Source organism: Stomoxys calcitrans, chromosome 1 (genome assembly GCF_963082655.1).
Source record: "Stomoxys calcitrans chromosome 1, idStoCalc2.1, whole genome shotgun sequence".
Taxonomy (NCBI): Eukaryota; Metazoa; Arthropoda; class Insecta; order Diptera; family Muscidae; genus Stomoxys; species Stomoxys calcitrans.
Window position 1 is genome coordinate 241,998,935 of NC_081552.1, and position 24,687 is coordinate 242,023,621.

Consider the following 24,687-nt stretch of genomic DNA (forward strand, 5'->3'; position numbering starts at 1 on the left):
CAAATAGAGCATTTCTTACCAAATTTGGTAATGCTCGGACTAAAAAAGTGGCTACCATAACCATAGACACACATATCGGATGAGAGATATATAAGGGAGCTATATTTTTTAATATTTTTAACAACATTTCCGGTCATTATCATCAAGTTGACTATTTCGACACTACTCTATACTCACACTGGTATTTAGTTCTAAGAACCGTCACTGATTAAAGTGAAACCATTTTATAAATGATATCAGCCTTAAGAAAACAAAATTCAAACAGTTCTTCGATGTTGATAGACCGGTTAACACAAAGCGAATAAAATGCAATCATTCGTGTTGCAAGCGATACTTGTTTTACTTTTAATTACATTCAATGTCCAATCGTTTGATATCAATGATGGTAGTGTAACCGAATATTTACCATTGCCTGCTGATGAAAAGTGCCCGTATAAGGATACTGTGGACCTATCTCTAAGGAAGCCATTTGTAAATGGCTCATACGAATATCAATATGCTTTGATACCACCAGACATGTTGGCCACCTACAATTATCGCCTTAAGTTCCAAAATTCTGTACATGCAACCGATCTACACGTAAGAGGATGCGTTTGTAGTCAGCGGCGGTACTGTGTTAAACTTTGTTGCATAGATAACCACTTTTACAATCAAACTTCCTTGCAATGTCAGAAACTTCCAGAAGACTTTCAAATGCCCACCGAGATCGAGATTAGCATGGACAACGGTACACAGGACATGGTGAAAATAGTACAACACTTCATTCCGCAAGTTGGGCAACCTTGCGAAATGTTGGAAAGCCTTTCTTTAAAAACGGATAAATGGCAATTGCATGAGGTAAACGAGTTATATGGGCATATGAATCGACAGTCAAACTTTAAACTAACTTCCAAAGGGGGTTTAACACCCCAAAGACTGACCTTCGTTTCTCTTTTCAGATTTTGATGAAATTTTGTATATATTTAGGGCTATATTCACAAAACTTTTTACACCTTCCACCATAGGATGGGGGTAAACTAATTTCGTCATTCCGTTTGTAAACAGCGAAATATGCGTCTAAGACCCCATAAAGTACATTTATTATTCATTGTCATGATATTTTAAGTCGATCAATTCATTTCCGTCCGTCTGCCGAAATCGCGAACGCGTAAAGTTAGACGCTTGAAATTTTGCACAGATACTTAACATTGATGTAGGTCGTTAGAGATTGGAATGGGCCATATTGGTTCAGATTCAGATATAGCTCCCATATAAACCGATCTCCCGATTTGACTTCTTGAGCACCTAGAAGCCGAAATTTTTGTCCGATATGGTTAACATTTTGCTTTTGATGTTTTGTTATGACTTCCAAACCCTGTGTCAAGTACGGTCCAAATAAGTCAATAACCTGATACAGCTCCCATATAAACTGATCTCCCGATTTGATTTCTTGAGCCTTTTCAAGTCGCAATTTTGTTTCGATTTGGCTCAAATTGAGCATGTAGTGTTTTGCTTTGACTTTCAACAACTGTGCCAAGTACGGTCCAATTCGGACTATTAACCCTCCGATCTATGGTGGAGGGTTAACAAGAATTCGCCCGGCCGAACTCACCACGCTTTTATTTGTTTTAATTTGCTTAATCTTGGGAACCCAACACCATGGATTCTGCTATACATAAATAAATTTAGTTGAAGGACATAATATTACTCTGCATTCCAAACTTCTGTAAAACTAGAAAAAATTAAAGCTTCTAGGAATCGAACAAGGATGATCGAGAGACCGGCTTAGAAAATAGCTATATTAGCTTATATACCGATTTGGACCGTATTTGACATAGTCGTTGAGAATCGTAACGGAACAAAGCATGCAAAATTTCAGCCAAATCGGACAAAAATTGCTGCTTGTAAGGACTCAAGAAGTTAAATCGGGAGATCAGTTTATATGGGAACTGTATCAGGTTATAGACCGATTCGAACCATACTTGGCACAGTTATTGGAAGTCATAACAGAACACAACATGCTAAATTTTAGCCAAATCGGACCAAAATTGAAGCTTGTAAAGGCTTAAGAAGTCAAATCTGGAGATCGGTTCATATGGGAGCTTTATCAAAATTTGAACCCATTTGGCCCATTTTCAATTTCTAATGACCTAATTCAATATTTAGTATCTGTGAAAACTTTCAAACGGCTCAACCACTATCGTTATTTCAACAGACGGACGGTCATGGTTAGATCGACTCGGGATATCGAGAAGATCAAGAATATATGTACTTTATGGGGTCTTAGAAGCATATTTCGAGGTGTTACAATCAGAATGAAGAAATTAATATACCCCCATCCTATGGTGGAGGGTATACAAAAATGGCAATATACTTACAATATGTATTATGCTGCCCAAATATGGTTACATCAACCATATTTTTATACCCACCACCGTAGGATAGGGGGTATATTCATTTTGTCATTCTGTTTGCAACACATCGAAAAATATCAATTTCCGACCCACCAAAGTATATATATTTCGGATCGAAGTAAAATTCTAAGACGATTTAATGATGCCGGGGTGTCTGTCCGTCCGTCTGTTGTAATCACTCTACAGCCTTCAAAAATTGAGATATTGAGCTGAAATTTGGCACACATACGTCTTTTTGATGTACGCTGGTTAAGTTCTTGAACGTGCCAAATCGGACCCTGTTTGGATTTAGCTCCTATATAGAACGATTTTCCGGTAAAGGGCCTAATGCCCATAAATGCTTTATTTTCAAATATGGATCAGATCGGACTTTATTTAGATATAGCTGCCATATAGACCGATCCGTCAATAAAGGGTCTAAAGCCCATAAAAACTTTATTTATTACCCGATTTCACTGAAATTTGAAACAGAGGTTTATCTTAACCCTCCTGATATCTGGTCCAATGATATGGATCCAATCAGACTATATTTAGGTATAGCTTCCATAAAGACCCATGTCCAGATAAATGGTCTAAAGCCCATAAAAGCTTTATTTTTTAACCGATTTAGCTTAAATTAAAAACATTGAGCAGTTTTAGTCCTCTCAACATAGGACCTAAATATGATTCAAATCGAACTATATTTAGATATAGCTGCCATTTAGACCGTTTACCATTTAGATATAGCTGCCATTGAAGCCCATAAAAGCTTTACTTTTTAACCGATTTCGCGGAAATTTGAAACAGTAGGGAGTTTTACGCCTCCTAACATAGGACCCAAATTTGGTTCAGATCGGACTATATTTAGATATGGCTGGCATAAAGACCGATCTGCCGGTAAAGGGTCTGAAGCCCATAAAAGCTCTATTTATTATCCGGTTTCGTTGAAATTTTAAACAGTGGGTACTCTTAGTTCTCCTTACATCCGTCTCAAATATGGCTCGAATCGGAATTTTTTACTTGTTTGTATATGTGTTCTCGGGACCTGAATAATTTATGATCAAGACCATCCCATAATAATAATAATAATATAACTGCGGATATACTAGGGGAGTTATAATAAAATAGGGTGATTTTTATGTCCTTGTTTAACTTGCTGAACCCGGCCCGCTCCGCAGCACCTTCTTTTACTTTATATGGAACAAAATTATCCTATTAATATTAATTTTCGGCAATTAAAGAGCTTTTAGTGAATTGCCATGCTACAAAAATGGTATATCGCTTGACTAACAGTATAACAATATTACTGCCTTTATCTCAATCCATATGATTTTAATTGGTCTACGAATTCGCTCGGAGGGCCTAGGGCCATTCTTAAAAGACTTTATTTGAGCCCGATATTCTCATGGGGATCTTGGGAGTGGAAAGGCACTCAGGGTGGTGGTTATTGAGTAAAGGGTGTATGTGTGAAACCCAAAAACGTGGTCCCGAAAGTGAATATCAATTTCGTGCTCTACTTCCCAGGCACTTAACCCTGAAAAATATATCAGCATCGGGCTCTACTCTCAAATACCATTTATTTAAACCCCATATTGCCATCGGTTTAAGGGGAATTTATGGAATGAAGCGTCCCCAAACACTTGGCTCCAACAATTGGCTATGAAATTAGTTTTCCAATCTCAAATATCTTTCATTTAAGCTACATATTACCATGGTCGGTAAATTTGTACTCTTTGGGGAAGGGGCGGTGCCCCAAATTAATGGTCACAAATTTGGAAATCAGATTCGTATTCTACTCCCAAATACCTTTATTTTTGCCTCATATGGGAAAGGGGTAGACCTACAGACAATTGGTCCCGAAAGTGGGTATTAATTTTGCGCTCTACCTCCCAATGCCTGTCATTTGACACCCCGAAGCTCTTATCCCTAAAAATTATCAGCATCGTGAAAGACTCTCAAATATCATTTATTTGAACCCCACATTGCCATTGGTCTAAAAATTGGATATCAAATTCGTTTTCTATTCTCAAATAACTTTCATCTAAGAGGTATGGGCCCTAAAAACTACATAACAGATTCATGGTCTATTCCCAAATATCTTTCATTTGAGCCCCATTTTTCCATAGTCGGCAAACATGTTCGGTTTGGGGGGTGTTTGGGGTGATGGGGTGGCGACTCAGCGCCTTGGCTTTGAAAATATAAATATATCAGATTCGTGTTCTACTCTAAAATACCTCTTATTTGAGCCTCAAATTGCAATGGTCAGAAAATACCTCCTATTTGGGTGGTGTTATGACACTTTTTCGAATATTGACATCAGATTTACTTCCAAAGACCTTTCATTTGTGCCCCATATTGCTATGGTCGAAAACCTTTTATTTAAGCCCCATATTGCGATGGTCAGTAAATAAGTCCTGTTTGGGGGGTGTTTTGGGGAAGGGGTGGATCCCCTGAAACTTGGTCCCACATTTGGATATCAGATTCGTATTTTACTCGCAAATACCTTTCATTTGAGTACCATATTGCCATGGTCGGTAAATATGTCCGATTTAGGGGTGTTTTGGGGTTGGAGTGGTTCCCCAAACACTTGGTCCGACAGTTGGATATTAGACACGTTTTCTCATCTAAAATACCTTTCATTTGAGTCCCATACTGTCGTGATTGGTCTATATATGTATTTGGTAGGTTTGGGGCGCCCCCCTAGGTAAACCATTCGAAATTTGGATATCAAATTTGTACGCTACTATAAGGGACCACACAAAATTTCGCTTAGATCGCATGACCCATCTCCGAGATATGGTGTTTCTGAAAATTGTGGTAAGGGGGAGGGTAGGGTAATTTTTATACCCTACACCACCACTGTGGTACAGGGTATTATAGATTTGTGCATTTGTTTGCAACGCTAAGAAGGAGAAGAGCTAGACCTGTTTATAAGTATACCGATCGACTCAGAATCACTTTCTGATTCGATTTAGCCATGTCCGTCTGTCCGTCTGTGAGTCCATGTTTCCTTGTAATCAAATTGCAGGTCGTAGTTGTTGTCCAATCAACACGACATTTTGTACAATCATTTTTTTGGCCTAAGGGCGAACGCTATTGATTTTGATAAAAATCGGTTCAGTTTAGATATATGTATCGCCCGATTTGCACTAACATGGCCATAGTCGCTACAATGTTCACGGACTGTTTCGTTACTGGTTTTTAACACTTTTGCAAGATTTCATCAAAATCGGTTCAGATTTAGATATTGCTCTCATATATATATATATCGCCCGATTTGCACTTAAATGGCCTTGTAGCTACAAAACATATCTGCAGATTTTCATCCAAATGGGCTTAGATGTAGATATAGCTCCCATATGTATGTATCGCCCGATTTGCACTTAAGTTACCCCAGTAGCTACAATTTGTAACCGATCTGCACAAAATTGGGCATGGATTGTTTTGTTACTGATTTTTACATATCTGCAAGTTTTCATACAAACCGCTTTAGATTTAGATATAAAGCGGTACATCGCCGATTTGCACTTAAATGGGCGTAGTAACCACAATTTTCAACCGATCTGCACAAAATTTGGTACTGATAGTTCTGTTACTGATCCTAACATATCTGCAAGATTTCATCAAAATCGGTTTAGATTTGGATATAGCACAATTTGTAACCGATCTGCACAAAATTTGGCACGGATTGTTTTGTTACTGATCTTAACATGTGTGCGAGATTTCATCAAAATCGATTCAGATTTGGAGTAGCACCCATGCATATTTATCGCCAGATTTGCGCTTATATGGCCGTAGTGACAACAAATTTCAAACGATCTGTTTAATAGTCGGTTCAGATTTATATATAGCTCTCATATACATATATATTTAGGGTATGTGGAGTGCCCGACTTTTGCCTTTCCTTACTAGTTATATATAAGATTAGGTCCAGATTTGGTTATAGGTACCACAAAACACGATCACTCGATTTAAAGTCTTGGCTGAAATTTGACAGTGACGTATGTTAGGCTTTTCAACATCCGTGTCCTATATGTACAGTGACTTATATTTATTAGACCATTCAATGTCCGTGCCGAATTTGGGTGCTTAAGATATCAAGTTTTCACCAGATTGTGACGAAAGGGGGTTTAGATGTATACCCGAGGTGGTGGGTACCCAAACTTCGGCTCGACCAAACTTAATGCCTTCTTACTTGTTTTCTCTGCGTGTATAACAGATCATAAGATCATTCCGTTTGTTACACCTAAAAATATTGGTCAAAGATCCCATTAAGTATATATATATTCTTGATCGTCATAACATTTTCAGTCGATCTAGCCGTGTCCGTCCGTCGTCCGAAAATACATTTTAATATTCAAAAGAGTGAAAAGCTAGCCGCTCGCAATTTTGCACAATTGCATACTTCTTATTTATGTATGTTGGTTGAGATTGTAAATGGGTCTATGTTAAGATATAGCTCCCATATATACCGATCTCCCCATTCTATTCTTGGGGCTCTATGCGCTATTTTATACCATTTGACTTTCGCCACAACCTCTGTACCAAGTCTGCTTCAAATCGGTCCATAACCTGAGCTAACTCTCATATAAACCAATTTCCCTATAATAGTTCTTGAGCCTCTAGTAGAAGCAACTCTAGCCCGATTTGGCTAAAATTTTGCATTACGATTTTCTCTTTGACTTCTAATATTTGTCCTGAGTTTGGTCGGAATTCGTCTATAAACTGATATAATTCCCTTACAAACCGGTCTTCCGATTGTGCATCTGGTATCTTGAGACTCTAGAGGGCGCAATTCGTATCCGATTTGGCTGAAATTTTTTCACTATGATATCTCTTACTACCTCCTATCCTCCTATACTAAATGGAGCCCAAAACGGTGGATAATCTGAAATTTCCTATTTCATTTTCAGGACGGACAATTGCATATTCTAAATGATAATTCAATCCTCGATGTTGTTAGCTACTGCCTGACACCGTACAAGGCTGAGGGGGCCAATGAAAGTGTCTTTATGGCCATGACGTGCCCTATACCGAATGATACCAGCTTTAGTTTAAAGTTGAATTCAATTGGAAAGTATAAAATCATTGGCTCAAAAATAAAATACCTATACTATATATATTTTTTTGTTTCCATTTTAATGTACTTTTTTTCAATTCATAGGCATGCTTTTGTCTTTGATATTTTTAATACCCACTTTATTGGTTTATTTGATTTTACCTAAACTCCGTAGGCGACCGACTACGGTAATTTTTGTTTGCTACAGCATATCACTCATGGCATGCTATTCCCTCTTTTGTTTCATCAACATTTCCGAATGGACATTTGAGTTGTCACCTTGCAGAATTTTGGGTAAGTGTGAACAGTTTATTTCTAATGTACGAAACAAGTTAAATGTTAAGAGATTCACAATAGGTTTAACGCAACCATCACATCTCCATACAGCATTGAACAGTATGACAACTCTAGGATTATACGGCGAGAGTCACCTTAATGTCATTTCCAATATGATGGGTTTGAAGTTAAATTTTCAGTTCAGCAAAATTCTCAGGTATTTGGATCACTCTTTTCTCCGAAGGCGGCGGTAGTACCATGGATGCCTTGTACCCCCATGTTAAAAATAAAAACTTTCAGCTTAGCCATAAATGGTGCGCCGTAGAAACTTAATGTCAGTCAGCATTTCATCTGCATTTTAACGGGCTTCAAAATCGTATTAACACAGCAAAAATGAAAAAAAATTGTTCAATTAAGAAATTGTTACATTCGCTTAAAGAATTCGCTGAAATCGGACCAATTAACGAATTTGTAGTATTGACTCACAATTTATGACAAGCTCAAAAATCCAATTAAAGCGGTTATTAACTCAATAAACCAATTTATTCTCTAAAATAATTGCTATTTTTATACCCACCGCCATAGGATGGGGGTATACTAAACCAGTCATTCCGTTTTTAACACCTTGAAATGTTGATCTAGGACCCCATACAGTATACATATTCTTGGTGGTCTCGACATCCTGAGTCGATCTAGCCATGTCCATCCGTCCGCCGAAATCATGCGTAAAGCTAGCTGCTTGAAATTTTCCACAGATACTTAATATTGTTGTAGGTCGTTGTGGATTACAAATGGGCCAAATCGGTTCAGATCCCATATAAACCTATCTCCCGATTTGATTTCTTGAGCCCCTGGAAGCCGCATTTTTTGTCCGATTTGGATGAAAATTTGCACGTGGTGTTCTGTTATGACTTCCAACAAGTGTGCCAAGTACGGTCTAAATCAGTCTATAACCAGATATAGCTCCCATATAAACCGATATCCCGATTTGACTTCTTCAGTCCCTGGAAGCCTCAATTTTCGTCTGATTTCGCTGAAAATTAGCATACAGTGCCAAGTAAGGTCTAAATCGGTCAAGGACCTAATTGAGCTTCCATATAAACCGATCTTCCGATTTGATTTCTTGAGCACCTGTTTGTTCGATTTGGCTGAAATTTTGCATATAGTGTTCTATTATGACTTCCAACAACAGGGCCAAGTACGGTCTCCCGATTCGACTTCTTGAGCCCCTGGAAGAATCAATTTTTGTTCTATTTGGCAGAAATTTTGCATGTAGCGTTCAGTTATGACTTCCCACAACTGTTCGAAGTACGGTTGAAATCGGTCAAGAACCTGATATAGCTCCCATATAAACCGATCTCCCGATATGAGTTCTTGAGCCCCTGGAAGCCTCAATTTTTTCCGATTTGGCTGAAATTTTGCTCATGATGTTACGTTATGACTTGCAACAAGTGTTCCAAGTACGGTCTATAACCTGATATAGCTTCCATATAAACCGATCTTCCGATTTGAGTTCTTGAGCACCTGGAAGCCTCAATTTTTTCCCGATTTGGCTGAAATTTTGCTCATGATGTTACGTTATGACTTGCAACAAGTTAGGCAAGTACGGTCTATAACCTGATATAGCTCCCATATAAACCGATCTCCCGATTTGATTTCTTGAGCCCCTGGAAGCCTTAATTTTTGTTTGATTTGGCTGAAATTTAGTATGTAGCGTTCCGTTATGACTTCCCGCATCTGTTCCAAGTACGATTGAAATCGGTCTATAACCTGATATAGCTCCCATATAAACCGATCTCCCGATTTGACTTCCTGACCTCTTACAAGCTGCAATTTTTATCCGATTTGGCTGAAATTTTACATGCGGTGTTCTGTTATACGGTCCTAATGGGTCTGTAACCTTACATAGCTGCCATGTAAACCGGTCTCTCGATCATCCTTGCTCGGTTCCTAGAAGCTTTAATTTTTTGATGGCTTGACAGAAGTTTGGTATGTAGAATAAAATTATGCCCTTCAACCAAGGTTAGTTTGTATAAATTTTTAGCAGAATCCATGGTGGTGGGTTCCCAAGATTCGGCCCGACCGAACTTAACAACTTAGAACTCCGATCTTTGTTGTAGTCATTGTTTTCAGTCACCGTCCACAGATTGTGGTTGGTGGGATGCTTCGTATACGGGGAAGCTGCAACTGCAGTCGCGGTGAATCAACGAATGAAGCGCCTCAGTCTGAGGCCGGGCGGCACCGGCTCTTTCATAAATACGGAATACCCATGATGCTCGTTATGACAAGGCGAGTTATTGGCGCCTTTAAATAACCAATGGCTGTCACGTTCCCGCATCGATCAGTCCTAAGGACCGGAACGTGCTTATTGATCTTTATGAGTTTGACGAGGATCGCTACCTTCATATGCAATGTGGCTACAATAACAACAACAACATCTTTTGGATACCTCTTTTCTAACTCGAGTCAGAATTTTTCTACGGCAGCTAACAGGTTAAAGTGTGGGAACAAAAAAACGTCATTGGAAGTCAAGGTTCTAAGACGGATGACCCATCAACTTGAAGTTTTCGATGATTCGCCTTCTCTTGTTCGTTTTACGAATTTCTCCCAAGGCTTCAGGCAATCAAATTGTGGTGTATCACTCAGAATTGACCGTTCATGTTGCTCAAGCGGGACAGTTGCAACATGACCAGCATTGCCGAAGATAAAGTCAACCATTTGCTTTGGAGTGCTTTTTCCACAAACAACTTTCGTTGCATTTGGCTCGTCTTCTTTAGCATAGATCCATGATTCGTCACCTGTGACGATTTTATAAGTCTGTTGGAGCTCCGCGATCGTATTTTTATACCCTCCACCATAGGATGGGGGTATACTAATTTCGTCATTCTGTTTGTAACTCCTCGAAATATTCGTCTAAGACCCCATAAAGTATATATATTTTTGATCGACATGGCATTTTAAGTCGCACTAGCCATGTCCGTACGTCTGTCCGTCTGTCTGTTGAAAGCACACTAACTTTCGAATACTTCTTATTAGTGAAGGTTGGTTGGGATTGTAAATGGGCTATATCGGTCCACGGTTTGATATAGCTGCCATATAAACCGATCTGGGATCTTGATTCTTGAGCTGCTAGAGGGCACAATTCTTATTCGATTTGGCTGAAATTTTGCATGAGGTGTTTTATTATGACTTCCAACAACAGTGCTGAGTATGATTGAAATCGGTCTATAACCTGATATAGCTGTCATATAAACCTATCTGGGGTCTTGACTTCCTGAGCGTCTAGAGTGCGCAATTTCTATCCGATTTGCCTGAAATTTTGCATGAGACGTTTTATTATTATCAGATTTGGTTGAAATTTTGTACAATGGCTCCTCCTATAATCTCCAACATACGTGTCAAATATAGTCTGAATCGGTCTTTAGCCTGATATAGCTCCCACATAAACCGATCTCCCTATTTTATTTTTTGAGCGCCTAATATGCAAAATTCTTATTCGATTTGGCTGAAATTTTACACATAGACTTCTACTGTGGTCTCCAACATTCAATTCACTTAGCACAATTCTTGCCTTTTATCCTTTGTTTGTCTAAAAAGAGATACCGGGAAAGAACTCGACAAATGCGATCCATGGTGGAGGGTATATAAGATTCGGCCCGGTCGAACTTAGCACGCTTTTACTTGTTTAAGGCTGTAGACGCCACTATTTTAGTTTGATGTTAACAAAATGCAATACGAGGTGTTTTATTTGACGACTTACTACCTGTGCAAAATTTCATAAAATTAGGTTAAGATTTAGATATCGGTCCCCGATATATGTTTCATTCGAAATAGACTTTAACCGATCTTGGATCTTGACTTCTTGAGCCTCTAGAGGGCTCAATTTTTATCCCATGTGGCTGAAATTTTGTATGATGTGGTCTAAATCCGGCCATAACCTAATATAGCTCCCATATAAGCGGATAATACGCGATTATACTATTACCCGATGTGGCTGAAATTTTGTACAACGACAACTCCTATGACCTAAAACATGTGTGACCAAATATGGTCTGAATCGGCCCATTATCTGATATAACTTTTTGTGCCCCTATAGGAGCCTGCAGTCTGATATAATCCGAATCGGTTCATAATCTAATATTAAACATAGCTCCAATAGCAGCTTCTATTCATTATCCAGAGGTCGCCCATAAAGAGATACCGGACAAAAAACTTGACTAATGTGATCCATATACGATTCGGCCTGGCCGAAGTTAACACGCTTTTACTTGGTTTTTACGCCCACCACCATAGGATGGTCATTCCGTTTGTAACACCTCGAAATATTCGTCTAAAAACCAATAAAGTATATATATTGGGTTGCCCAAAAAGTAATTGCGGATTTTTTAAAAGAAAGTAAATGCAGTTTTAATAAAACTTAGAATGAACTTTAATCAAATATACTTTTTTACACTTTTTTTCTAAAGAAAGCTAAAAGTAACAGCTGATAACTGACAGAAGAAAGAATGCAATTACAGAGTCACAAGCCGTTGAAAATTTGTCAACGCCGACTATATGAAAAATCCGCAATTACTTTTTGGGCAACTCAATATATACTAGCTGACCCGGGCCCGCTCCGCTGCGCCTTCTTTCACTTTGTATAGAACAAAATTTTAATTGGAATATTCATTTTCAACAATAAAAGAGCTTTTAGTGAAATACCATGATACGAAAATAGTATATCGCTTGACTAACAGTTTAACAATAGAAGTGCCTTTATCTGAATCCCATATGATCTTTATTGGTCTACGAATTTAAGTTTGGATGTAAGGTGTACTTCATTCTTAAAATACTTTATTTCAGCCCGATATTCTCATGATGTCTAATTTAGGGGTGATTTCGGGGGTGGGTGGTGAAAAAATATCAGCATCGTGCTCTTCTCTCAAATACCATTTATTTAAACCCCATATTGCCATTGGTTTTGAGGGGAGCTTACACGGTGAGGCGTCCCCCAAACACATGGCCCGGAAATAGGTTATCAAATTTGTTTTCCAATCCCAAATACTTTCATTTCAGCCACATATTGGCGTGGTCGAAAAGTTTTTACCCTTTGGGGGGTGTTCTGAGGAAGGGGTGATACCCTAAATACATGGTCCTACATACTTTTATTTGAGCCCCATATTGCGATGGTCAGTACAAAATTGCTGTTTGTGGGGTATTTTGGGAGAATTGGTCCCGAAAATGGGTATCAATTCTTGCTCTACCCCTCAATACCTTGTATTAAAGCTCCACATTGACATGGTAGGTAAATATGCCCGATTTAGGGGTGTTTTGGAGATTGGGGTGGTCCCCCCACATTGCAAATGCAAATTTTGCCCATCATTCCACTAAGGAACAGGGGCAAACTTTTCACATATCAATGAGTGCAGTCCGATTCAAGTCTTTAAGCTCAATGATAAGGGGCCTCTTTTTTAAAGACGAGTACGAACGGCGTGCCGCAGTGCGACACCTCTTTGGAGAGAAATTTTGAACATTTTTTCGGATGATCTCGCCAGGATTCGAACCCAGGCGTTCAGCGTCATAGGCGGACATGCTAACCTCTGAGCTACGGTGGCCTTCAACATTATCCAACATGGTCCCCCAACATTAAGCCCTGAAAATATATCAGCAACGTGGTCTATTCTCATATATCTACATATCATTTATTTGAACCCCATATTGGCATTGGCCTCAAAATTTGATATCAAATTCGTTTTCTAATCTCATTTAAACTCCTTATTGCAAAAGTCAGCAAATACGTCCTATTTGGGGGTTGTTATGGTGGTGGGACGTGCCCTAGACAGTTGGTCCCTAATGTTGATATCAGATACGTGGTCTATTTCCATAGATGGTAAACATGACCGGCTTGGGCGGTGTTTTGAGGGATGGGCGGCCACTCAGTGAGTTGGCCTCGCAAATATATATCTGATTCGTGTTCTACTCTAAAAACCCTCATATTTAAGCCTCATATTGCAATATTCAGCAAATACTCCCTATTTGGGTGGTGTTGTGGGGGTGGGGTGGCTCCGTAGACACTTTTCTCGAATATTGATATCAGATTGGTGCTTTCATTTGACCTTTCATTTCATTTGAGCACCATATTGCAATGGTCGTAAATTTGTCCTCTTTGGGAAATATTCTCGGGAATGGGCAGCCCCCAAAAACTTGGTCACACATCTGGATATCAGATTCGTATTCGACACTTAAATGCTTTTACATTGCCATTGTCAGTAAATAAATCCTGTTTGGGGGGTGTTGTGGGGAAGGGGTGGACCCCCAGAAACTTGCTCCCACGTTTGGATATCAGATTAATATTTTACTCGCAATTACCTTCCATTTGAGTCCCATATTGCCATGGTCGGTAAATATGTCCGATTTTTGGGGGTTGGGGTGGTCCCCCAAACACTTAGCCCTGAAAATATATCAGCAACATGATGGATATCAAATTGGTTTTCTAATCTCAAATACCATTCATTTAAATCCCTTATTGCAAAAGCCAGCAAATATGTCCGGTTTGGGGAATGGGGCCTAAAAACTATGAATATCGAGGACCCAAATTGTCTTGGTGAACAAATACGTCATATTTGGGGGTTGTAATGGTGGTGGAACGTCCCCTAGACGGTTGGTCCCGAATGTTGATATCAGATTCATGGTCTACTCCCAAATACCTTTCATTTGAGTCCCATATTGCCATGGTCGGTAAATATGTCCGATTTAGGGGTGTCTTTTTGTGGGTTGGGATGGTCACCCAAACACTTAGTTCGAGAATTGGATATCAGATACCTTTCATTTGAGTCCCATATTATCGCGATTGGTCTCTAGGAACCCCATCCGAAATTTGGATACCAAATTTTTGTTTGTAGGTTACTATAAGAGAGCACAAAAAATTTGCCTTAAATCGCACCACCCATTTCCGAGATCTGGCGTTTCTGAAAATAAGGATGAGGGGGAGGGATATGTGAAAATCAAACTTTGGATACCCACCACCTCGGGTAATATGTAAACCCACTTTCGTCACAATCCGATGAAAATTGGATAACTTATGCACCCAAATTCGGCACGGATATTGAATGGTCTATTAAGTATAAGTCACTGTTCAATTTTCTATACCAAATTTCAACAAAATCGGGTAATAAATAAAGCGTTTATGAGCTTCAGACCCTTAACCGGCATATCGGTCTATATGACAGCTATAGATAAATACAGTCCTATTTAAACCATATCTGGGACGGATGGCGGGTGGCCTAAAACTGCTCACTGTTTCAAATTTCAGTGAAATTGGATAAAAAATAATGCTTTTATGGCCTTCAAACCTTTTATCGGGAGATCGGTCTATATGGCAGCCATATCTAAATATAGTCCGATCTAAACCATATTTGGGTCATATGTTAGGAGGCGTAAAACTACTCACTGTTTAAAATTTCAGCGCAATCGGTTAAAAATAAAGCTTTTATGGGTTTCAGACCCTTTAACGGGAGATCGGTCTATATGGCAGCTATTTCTATATATAGTCCGATCTGACCATACTTAGGTCAGATGTCGGGAGTCTTAAAATAACCCACTGTTGCAAATTTCAGCGAAAGTGGGCAATAAATAAAGCTTTTTTGGGCTTCAGACCCTTTATCGGGAAATCGGTCTCTATGGCAGCTATATCTAAATATAGTCCGATCTGAACTATATTTGGGTTAGATTTTGGTAGGCCTAAAACTACACACTGTTTTAAATTTTCAGCGAAATCAGATCAAAAATAAAGCTTTTATGGGCTTTAGACCCTTTATAGGCAGATCGGTCTATATGGCAGCTATACCTAAATTTAGTCCGATTTGAACCATATTTAGGTTCGTATTTGAGAGGCCTGAAACTTCTCAAGTTTTCAAATTTCAACGTAATCGGTTAACAAAAAGCTTTTATAGGCTTCAGACCCATGATCGGGAGATCGGTCTATATGTCAGGTATATCTTAATGTAGTCCGATCTGAACCATATTTAGGTTCGAAGTTGAGAGGCCTGAAACTACTCACTGTGAACTACTCAGCGAAATTGGTTGAAAATAAAGCTTTTATGGGCTTCAGATCCTTTATAGGTAGATCAGTCTATATGGCAGCTATAACAAAATATAGTCGGTCTATATGTCAGCTATATCTAAATATAGTCCGATCTGAGCCATATATAGGTTCGATGTCGGGAGGCCCAAAAGTACTCACTGCTTCAAATTTCAGCGAAATCGAATGAAGAATAAAGATTTTATGGCCATTAGATCCTTTATCGGAAAATCGGTCTATATAGCAGCTATATCCAAATGTGGTCCGATTTGGCCCGTTCAAGAACTTAACCAGGGTGCATCAAACAGACGTATCTGTGCCAAATTTTAGCTCAATATCTCAATTTTTGAAGCCTGTAGAGTGATAACAACAGACGGACAGACAGACGGATAGACGTACATACACACGGAGTTTTACGACGATCCGAAATATATATACTTTGTAGGGTCGGAAATTGATATTTCGATGTGTTGCAAACGGAATGACTACATGAATAAACCCCTATCCTCCTGTTGTGGGTATAAAAATGTAGTACCCTATTTTTACCACGGGATCATTATGCACCATCTGTGTAAGTTTCAAGAAAATCGGTTCAGCCGTTTCTGAGTCTATAAGAAACACACAAACAAACAAACAAACAAACCTATTGTACAAACAAACACAATTTGATTTTTATACCCTCCACAATAGGACTAATTTTGTCATTCTTTTTGTAACCTCTCGAAATATTCGTCTCAGATCCCGTAAAGTATACATATTCTTGTCCGTCATTCTGTGCGTCTGTCCGCCTGTCTTTCGAAAGCACGCTAACTTTCGGAAAAGTAAAGCTAGCAGCTTGAAATTTTTGGCATTGTAAACGGGCCATATCGGTCCATGTTCTGATATAGCTGTCATATAAACCGATCTTGAATCTTGACTTCTTAAGCATCTACAGGGCGCAATTATTATCTTATTTGGGTGAAATTTTGTTCAACGGATTCTCCCATGACCTTCAACATACGTGTCAAATATGGTCTGCATCTGTCTATGATCTACTACAGCTCCCCTATAAAACGATCTCCCTATTTTACTTTTTGAGCCCCTAAAGGGCGCAATTATTATCCGATTTCGGTCAAATTTTACACAATGACTTCTACCAGCGTCTCATAACTTGATATAACTCCAATAGCATAGTAACTTTTTTATTTCATCCTTTCCTTTCCTTTGTTTGCCTAAAAGGATACACCGGAAAAAGTACTCAACAAATGCGATCCATGGTGGAGGGTATATAAAATTCTGCCCGGCCAAACTTAGCACACTTTCGATTGTTATATAAAAGATTTAAGGAATTCGTAATGTGCTGCTTTATCAATATTCTTTTTCTTTTTTATAGGATTTTCCCTTTACTTTTTTTTTGTTTCCACCTATACTTGGCTAAATGTGATGGGCTTCGACACTTATGCCAGTCTAACACAAGTTGTCCTTGTCAGGCAGAACAGAAAACGTATCATTTGGTATTGTTTGTATGGCTGGGGCGTACCATCTCTGCTGACACTCATCACGATGTGGTGCCAAGATTCTGAATTGATTGCTGATCTCTATAAGCCCGACATTGGAGAGGACGTTTGTTGGTTAAATAGTAATTTGTTTTGCCATATAAATTGCATTGGATTTCTATTTGTTAATTTTCGTTTCTTCCATTTTGTATTTGCAGCCGAGAAATGGGCAGCTGCAATGTATTTCTATGGCCCCAATTCAATTTTGATGTCGTTAAATGTTGCTGCATTTATCCAAGTATATTGGTACATTCGAAAAAACGGCCAGACACTGAAGGAGAATTGTGCAACAACGTCCAATAGCAAGTAAGTGTTTTCCCGTTTCATATGAGCTACATTTTTTTTGGTTTGCGCCTTCTAGAGGCTGAAGAAGTCATGTCGGCAGGTCTATTAATATGGGTGCTATATTAGGGTTTGTACCGATGGCAATGGCTAGTGACCTTGTGAATCTAGAAAATGTTAGCCAATGGCATAATAATTGCGCCCTCTAGAGGCCCAAAATTTAAATCGGGCACACTTTGGCCTATTCACAAGCCGAACTTTTTTGAGAAGATCTTATCAATTGATCTTGTCTAAAAAGATCGGCCATGCTCGGCTTATAGTTTGCGTTTGCAAAGGCAGTAAAAGGGAAATCGGAGTTATGTGAAAGTCACTAGTGATCAGATTAGTCACAAGAGAAAATTTCGTGCCTATCTTCTTAAGGATCGGTTAGAAAATCACAAAAATATTGGAGTTTTAGTAAAAATCGGACAAAAATATATATGAGAGCCATATCTTAATCTAAACCAATTTCAATAAAATTTGTCTACAAAAATCTTTGTTATACAAAAATCTCACTACACTCATAGAATCTACACTCATAGAAATTTTATGGTAAATACGGCAAAAAATGTTTGCTGAAACAGCAAAAAGTCTCCTGAATGGGACAGCCGTTGTTTTTTGCTAGGATAGCAAACATTTTCTGCTGTTTTCAAGTTTTACAATTTTAAAGAAAGCTCAAAAATTTCATAATATCATCATATTTCAACAATTGATATATTCCATCTTATTTTTCAATTTTAACTTAAAAGTTTTTAAAATTTTCTACAATTGGCTAATTTTTATTCGAATTTCAGTATCAACAGACAAATTACCTACAAAACAATTAACGCCTAAAATTGGCAAATTTTTTGATTAATATATAGCAAATGCCTCAATTGTTGTTTAAAGGTTCAACAATTGTGAATAGTCTAAAATTTTTTTAATTTAATATCAGCAGACAGCGTTTGCTGATATCAGCAAACAAATTTTTCTGGGTGTATATCTGAACCTGAAACGGTTTCTATGAAATTCCACATCAGTACCGAGAATCATGAGAAAATCCTCTGCGCCAAATTTTATGAGAATCGGTTATGATAATATTTTTGCAAAACCAATAAGGAAAGGCAAAAGTCGGGCGATGCCGACTTTATAATACCCTACACCTATACTATATGTATAAGGTGGGAGCTATATCTAGTTCTGAACCAATTTTGATGGAACAGATAGGTTATTCAACAATCCGTATCAAATTTCGGTGCAGTGACCCTGGAAGTGAAAATCGGGTGAAATACATATATGGCAGCTTTATATAAATCTGAGCCGATTTCTGCGAAATTCACCAGTAATATTAGAAGGTATAAGAAAATCCTTCTTGCCACATTTTGAGAGAATCGGTTAACAAATGAGCACTTTGTTGAAATATTTCCCAATATCGGACGAACATATCAGCAAACCGATTCCTAGCAAACTTTTAGATATTGTGGTGGCCATCGGGGAAAGCGCTGTACAACATTTTGACAAGATTGGTGCATAAATGTGCTTGCAGTGACCAAAGAAGTCAGAATCGGGCGATATGTATATATATATATATATGACAGATGTATCTTAATTTCGACGGATTTCTATGAAATTCACCAGTAATGATTTTCATAAGAAAATCCTTCCTGCCAAATTTCGAGAGAATCGGTTAACAAATGAAAATTTTATTGCATTACTACTGCAAATCGGACGAACATATGTATGGGAGCTATATCCAAATCTGAAACAATTTTTTCCAATTTCAATAAACTTCGTTTATAGACCGCAAAACATGCCTGTGCCAAATTTGAAGACGATCGGATGAAAATTGCGACTTGTACTTTGTTCACAAATTAACATGGACAGACGGACAGACAGACAGACAAATCGAATGAGCTTAAAACTAGAAACGGACAGCACTCATTGATATGTGAGAAGTTTAACCCTGTTCCTTAATGGAATGGTTAATGGCTTAACAAATTGGTTCTATCTTAAAAGAGTTGTTAAAATAACTTTTAATTTTTTTTTGAGATATATTTCCTTAAAATATAAATTTGAACAAATAGCGGCTTCTATTTTTTGAAAATTTAAAAAATTATATTTTTATATTAATTTTTCAATTTATTTGACAGTTGCGACAATGTTCAATAATATTTGGTTATACCCACCACCGTAGGATAGGGGTATATTCATTTAGTCAATCCGATTGCAACACATCGAAATGTCAATTTCCGACCCTACAAAGTATAGATCGTCGTAAAATTCTAAGACGATTTAACGATGTCCTTGTGTCCTTCCGTCCGTCCGTTATAATCACTCTACAGGCTTCAAACATTCAGATATTGCGCTGAAATTTGGCACAGATACGTCTTTTTGATGCACGCTGATTAAGTTCTTAAACGGGCTAAATTGGATATAGCTGCTATATAGACCGATTTTCCGATAAGGGGTCTAATGCCCATAAAAACTTAATTTTTCATCCGATTTTGGTGAAGTTTGAAATAGTGAGTAGTGTCAGGCCTCTCAACTTCGAACCTAAATATGGTTCAGATTGGACTATATTTAGATATAGCTGCCATATAGACCGATCTGTCGATAAAGGATCTGAAGCCAACAAAAGCTTTATTTATTTCCCAATTTCGCTGAAATTTTAAGCAGTTGGTTATTTTAAGCCTCCCGCATCAGACCTTAGTGTGGTTCAGATCGGACTATATTTAGATATAGCTGCCACATAGACCGATCTCCCGATAAAGGGTCTGCAGCCCATAAAATCTTTATTTTTAACCGATTTCGCTGAAATTTTAAACAGTGACTAGTCTCAGGCCTCTCAACTTCGAACCTAAATACTGTTCAGATCAGACTATATTTAGATATAGCTGCCATATAGACCGGTCTTATCGGCAGATCGGGATCTGAAGCCCATAAAAACATTATTTTTCATCCAATTTCACTGAAATTTGAAACAGTGAGCTGTCTTAGGCCACCCGCCATCCGACCCAAATATTGTAAAAATAGGACTGTATTTAGATATAGCTGTCATATAGACCGATATGCCAATTTTCCAATTTTCATAGGATTGGGACGAAAGGGGGCTTACATATATACCCGAGGTGGTGGGTATCAAAAGTTAATGCCTTTTTACTTGTTTAAATATAAACTTAAAAATTAAAAAACAAGTAAGAAGGCGTTAAGTTCGGCCGGGCCGAACTTTGGATACCCACCACCTCGGGTATATATGTGAACTACATTTCGTCAAAATCCAGTGAAAAATGCATACCTTATGCCACATAGCAGCTCTATAGATATCATCCGATTTAGACCAAATGCTTATAAGTACAAGTCATTGTTCAACCGAGAGATCGGTCTATATGGCAGCTATATCCAAATCTGGACCGATCTGAGCCAAATTGAAGACAAATATCAAAGGGCCCAACACAAGTCATTGTCCCAAATTTCGGCGACATCGGACAATAAATGCGCTTTTTATGGGCCCAAAACCTTAAATCGAGAGATCGGTCTATATGGCAGCTATATCCAAATCTGAACCGATCAGGGCCAAATAGAAGAAAGATGTCGAAGGGCCTAAGGCAACTCACTGTCCTAAATTTCAGCAAAATCGGATAATAAATGTGGCTTTTATGGGCCTAAGACCATAAATCGGAGGATCGGTCTATATGGCAGCTATATCCAAATTTGGACCGATCTGGGCCAAATTGACGAAGGATGTTGAAGGGCTCAACCCAACTCACTGTCCCAAATTTCAGCAAAATCGGATAATAAATGTGGTTTTTATGGGCCTAAGACCATAAATCGGAGGATCGGTCTATATGGCAGCTATATCCAAATTTGGACCGATCTGGGCCAAATTGACGAAGGATGTCGACGGGCCTAACACAACTCACTGTCCCAAATTTCAACAAAATCGGATAATAAATGTGGCTTTTATGGACCTAAGACCATAAATCGGAGGATCGGTGTATATGGCAGCTATATCCAAATTTGCACCGATCTGAGCCAAATTGACGAAGGATATCGAAGGGCTCAACTGTGTCAATTTTCATCCAAATCGGTTATAAAATGTGGCTTTTATGGGCCTAAGACCCTAAATCTGAGGATCGGTCTATATGGCAGCTATATCCAAATCTGGACCGATCTGAGCCAAATTGACGAAAGATGTCGAGGGGCCTAACACAACTCACCGTCCCAAATTTCAGCAAAATCGGATAATAAATGTGGCTTTTATGGGCCTAAGACCCCAAATCGGCGGATCGGTCTATATGGGGGCTATATCAAGATATCGTCCGATATAGCCCATCTTCGAACTTAACCTGCTTATGGACAAAAAAAGAATCTGTGCAAAATTTCAGCTCAATATCTCTATTTTTAAAGGCTGTAGCTTGATTTCAACAGACAGACGGACAGACGGACGGACATGTCTAGATCGTCTTAGATTTTCACGCTGATCAAGAATATATATACTTTATAGGGTCGGAAATGGATATTTCGATGTGTTGCAAACGGAATGACAAAATGAATATACCCCCATCCTTCGGTGGTGGGTATAAAAATCAAGTTAATTAAGTACATTTATTTAATTGAAAATTTTTCGATCACCCCTTTTCAAAAACTATGATTGATATTATCATTTTCATTATTGAAGTGGTTTCAATTAAAAAATCGTTTGGATCAATTATTTTCGCGATGGAAGCTGATTTTTATTTTTTTGTGTGTAGCTACGGTTCGTCAGCCTCAATTTTGAATTTTTTAAGTGCCCTCTAACACTCACACCAAATGGCCTCAAATAGTTGCATATATAGATATAGCCCCATATAAACCAATCGTCTGAATTGACTTCTTTAAAACTGTTTATTATTTTTTTTTTTTCTTTAAAGTGCCTTAGCTGTTTTCCGCCTTTTCATCTTAATGGGCATATCATGGATTATGGACAGTGTTTCGTTTTTCTTACGTCACGTTAGTATTGCGGAACCACTCTTTATAATGACGGACTTTTATAATTCCATTCAAGGCCTACTTATCTTTATATTCTTCGTTTTAAAGAAAAGTACACTAAAATATCTATGGAACAGGTATTAAGCTCTTTACAGACTTTTGATAGGTTTTAATACAAATTCTCTTTGCAGTATTGTTAAAGTCGTAAACCATTGCAAACCCACTCCAAGGAAGAAATATCTACAAGATCCGCAGAAACCGAAAGAGATTCACACAATGATTTGGGATGAGGATATGCCCTTGCAGTATCCTGTATCTCATAAGGGATAGCTCACAAGAAGTGTTACCAATCCAAGGCACAATTATTAATCATCGAATATCACTTTTTTGTTTTCCAAAATATTCCCCATTTAGATCTGTACACCTTTTGCGGGGGTTTGAACCAATTATCGAAGCACTGCATTCTGAACGCATCAACCGCTTCTTCAGGTGTCGAAAAACGTTGACCTCCCATTTTAATTTTTACGTACGGGATAAAAAGAGGCCATTCGGTGCCAAGTCAGGACTATACGGCGGATGGCTCATCAAATCAATGTTTTGAGTGCTCAAAAATGCAGTTGTTTGAGCCGATGTGTGAGAGCTTGCATTGTCGCGGTGAAGAGGGATATCCGCCTTCGGCGGTTGGTTCTCCTGATTTCTTGTAAGACAACTGGCAAACAAATGGTTGTGTACCACTCAGAACTGACTGTTCTGCGTTGTTCTAGTGGTACGATTGCGATATGTCCAGTTTTTTGAAAGTTTGCAAGCTTGGAAGTACTTCGTGCGCGAGCAACTTTTGTTGGATTTGGTCCATCTTAAAACAACCATACAATCGACTGCTGTTTACTTTCAGGCTCATACGTGTAAACCCACGATTCATCACCTGTCACGATGTTATAGACGTGTTTCGAAGCACCACGATGGTAGTTTTGGAGCATTTCTTTCGACCAATCGACACAAACCTTTTTTTTGAGCGATTGGCAAATTGTGTGGGATCCAAAGCGAACAAATTTTTTTGACAGTCAAATGTTCATGCAAAATTGAATGTATGCTGGTCCGACTAATACCTAAGGTTGTCTCAATCTGACGATAGGTCGGTCACATGAAGAGCTCGCAATATCAGTTGGCGCACAGCATCAATGGTTTTTGGAACAACAATTGATTTTGGACAACCTTCACGAAATTCGTCTTGAAGTGAACTACGACCTTGGTTGAATTCACCATAGCATCGATCAACACTGGTCCTTGATGGAGCTTCATCGCCAAAAATTGAATTAAGTTCATCGATGCGCTCTTGTTAAGTGCATGGCAAAAGTTGTAAAAAATAGTCGCACGAAAATGTTCAAGTGATTTAATTCCATTTTTTGGGCGAGAAGAATCTTTGAAGTTACTGTAAACCACACAAATAGTGCTCATTTGCCAAAATGTTCTAAGTACGTATTACCTCTAAAATGTCAAGCTTAGCGATAGAGCTGTCAGTTGGCAGATTGCAACACAAGGATTGTACAATCCCAAAATATAAAAGGCAACGCTCGTTGAAGACTCCATTCACTTCTGCTCGATATGACTACCTTAAGCCTTGACTAGGGCTTTGAGTCGGTCAAAAAACTAGTTGCAATGAAATCTGCAAATATTTTGGCCCATTCCCATGCAATGGCATCCTACAGGGCATCCAGATTGGCATACTACAGGGTGCAGGGCATCATAACTTAGTGCATTTATTTGCATTTGAAGGCCACCGTAGCGCAGAGGTTAACATGTCCGCCTATGCCACTGAACGTCTTGTTTCGAATCCAAGCGAGAAGATCAGAAACAATTTTTCAGTGCTTATTTTCCACTCCTACTGCTGGCGTCATTTGTGCTATATTGGAAGTTTACAAATTGCTGAGTTGGGAAATTTATCTGTTCAGAGTACACGAATTAAGGTAATCCACTAAGTTCGCGCAAGCGCAGCCACTCCTGGGCTTATTCGAGTCTAACTTTCTTTTTGCTTTGGTGTGTCTTTGTGAAAATTGTAAGGCTTTATCTTGGGCTCCTTTTTCGATATACATTTTCAAAAAGAATTTGTATACTCATCAA

General features: G+C 38.5%; 1 protein-coding gene across 1 annotated transcript; it reads left to right on the plus strand.

Annotated features, from left to right (window-relative positions):
- The first annotated feature begins 306 nt into the window (after positions 1–306).
- On the plus strand, positions 307–22,971 carry LOC131997703 (G-protein coupled receptor Mth2-like). The gene is made up of 7 exons (XM_059369034.1): positions 307–837; positions 7,286–7,424; positions 7,537–7,725; positions 17,139–17,384; positions 17,460–17,607; positions 22,512–22,706; positions 22,761–22,971. Exons 1-7 carry the CDS (start codon positions 307–309, stop codon positions 22,897–22,899), a joined length of 1,587 nt encoding a protein of 528 aa, XP_059225017.1. The 3' UTR covers positions 22,900–22,971.
- Positions 22,972–24,687: the final 1,716 nt, after the last annotated feature.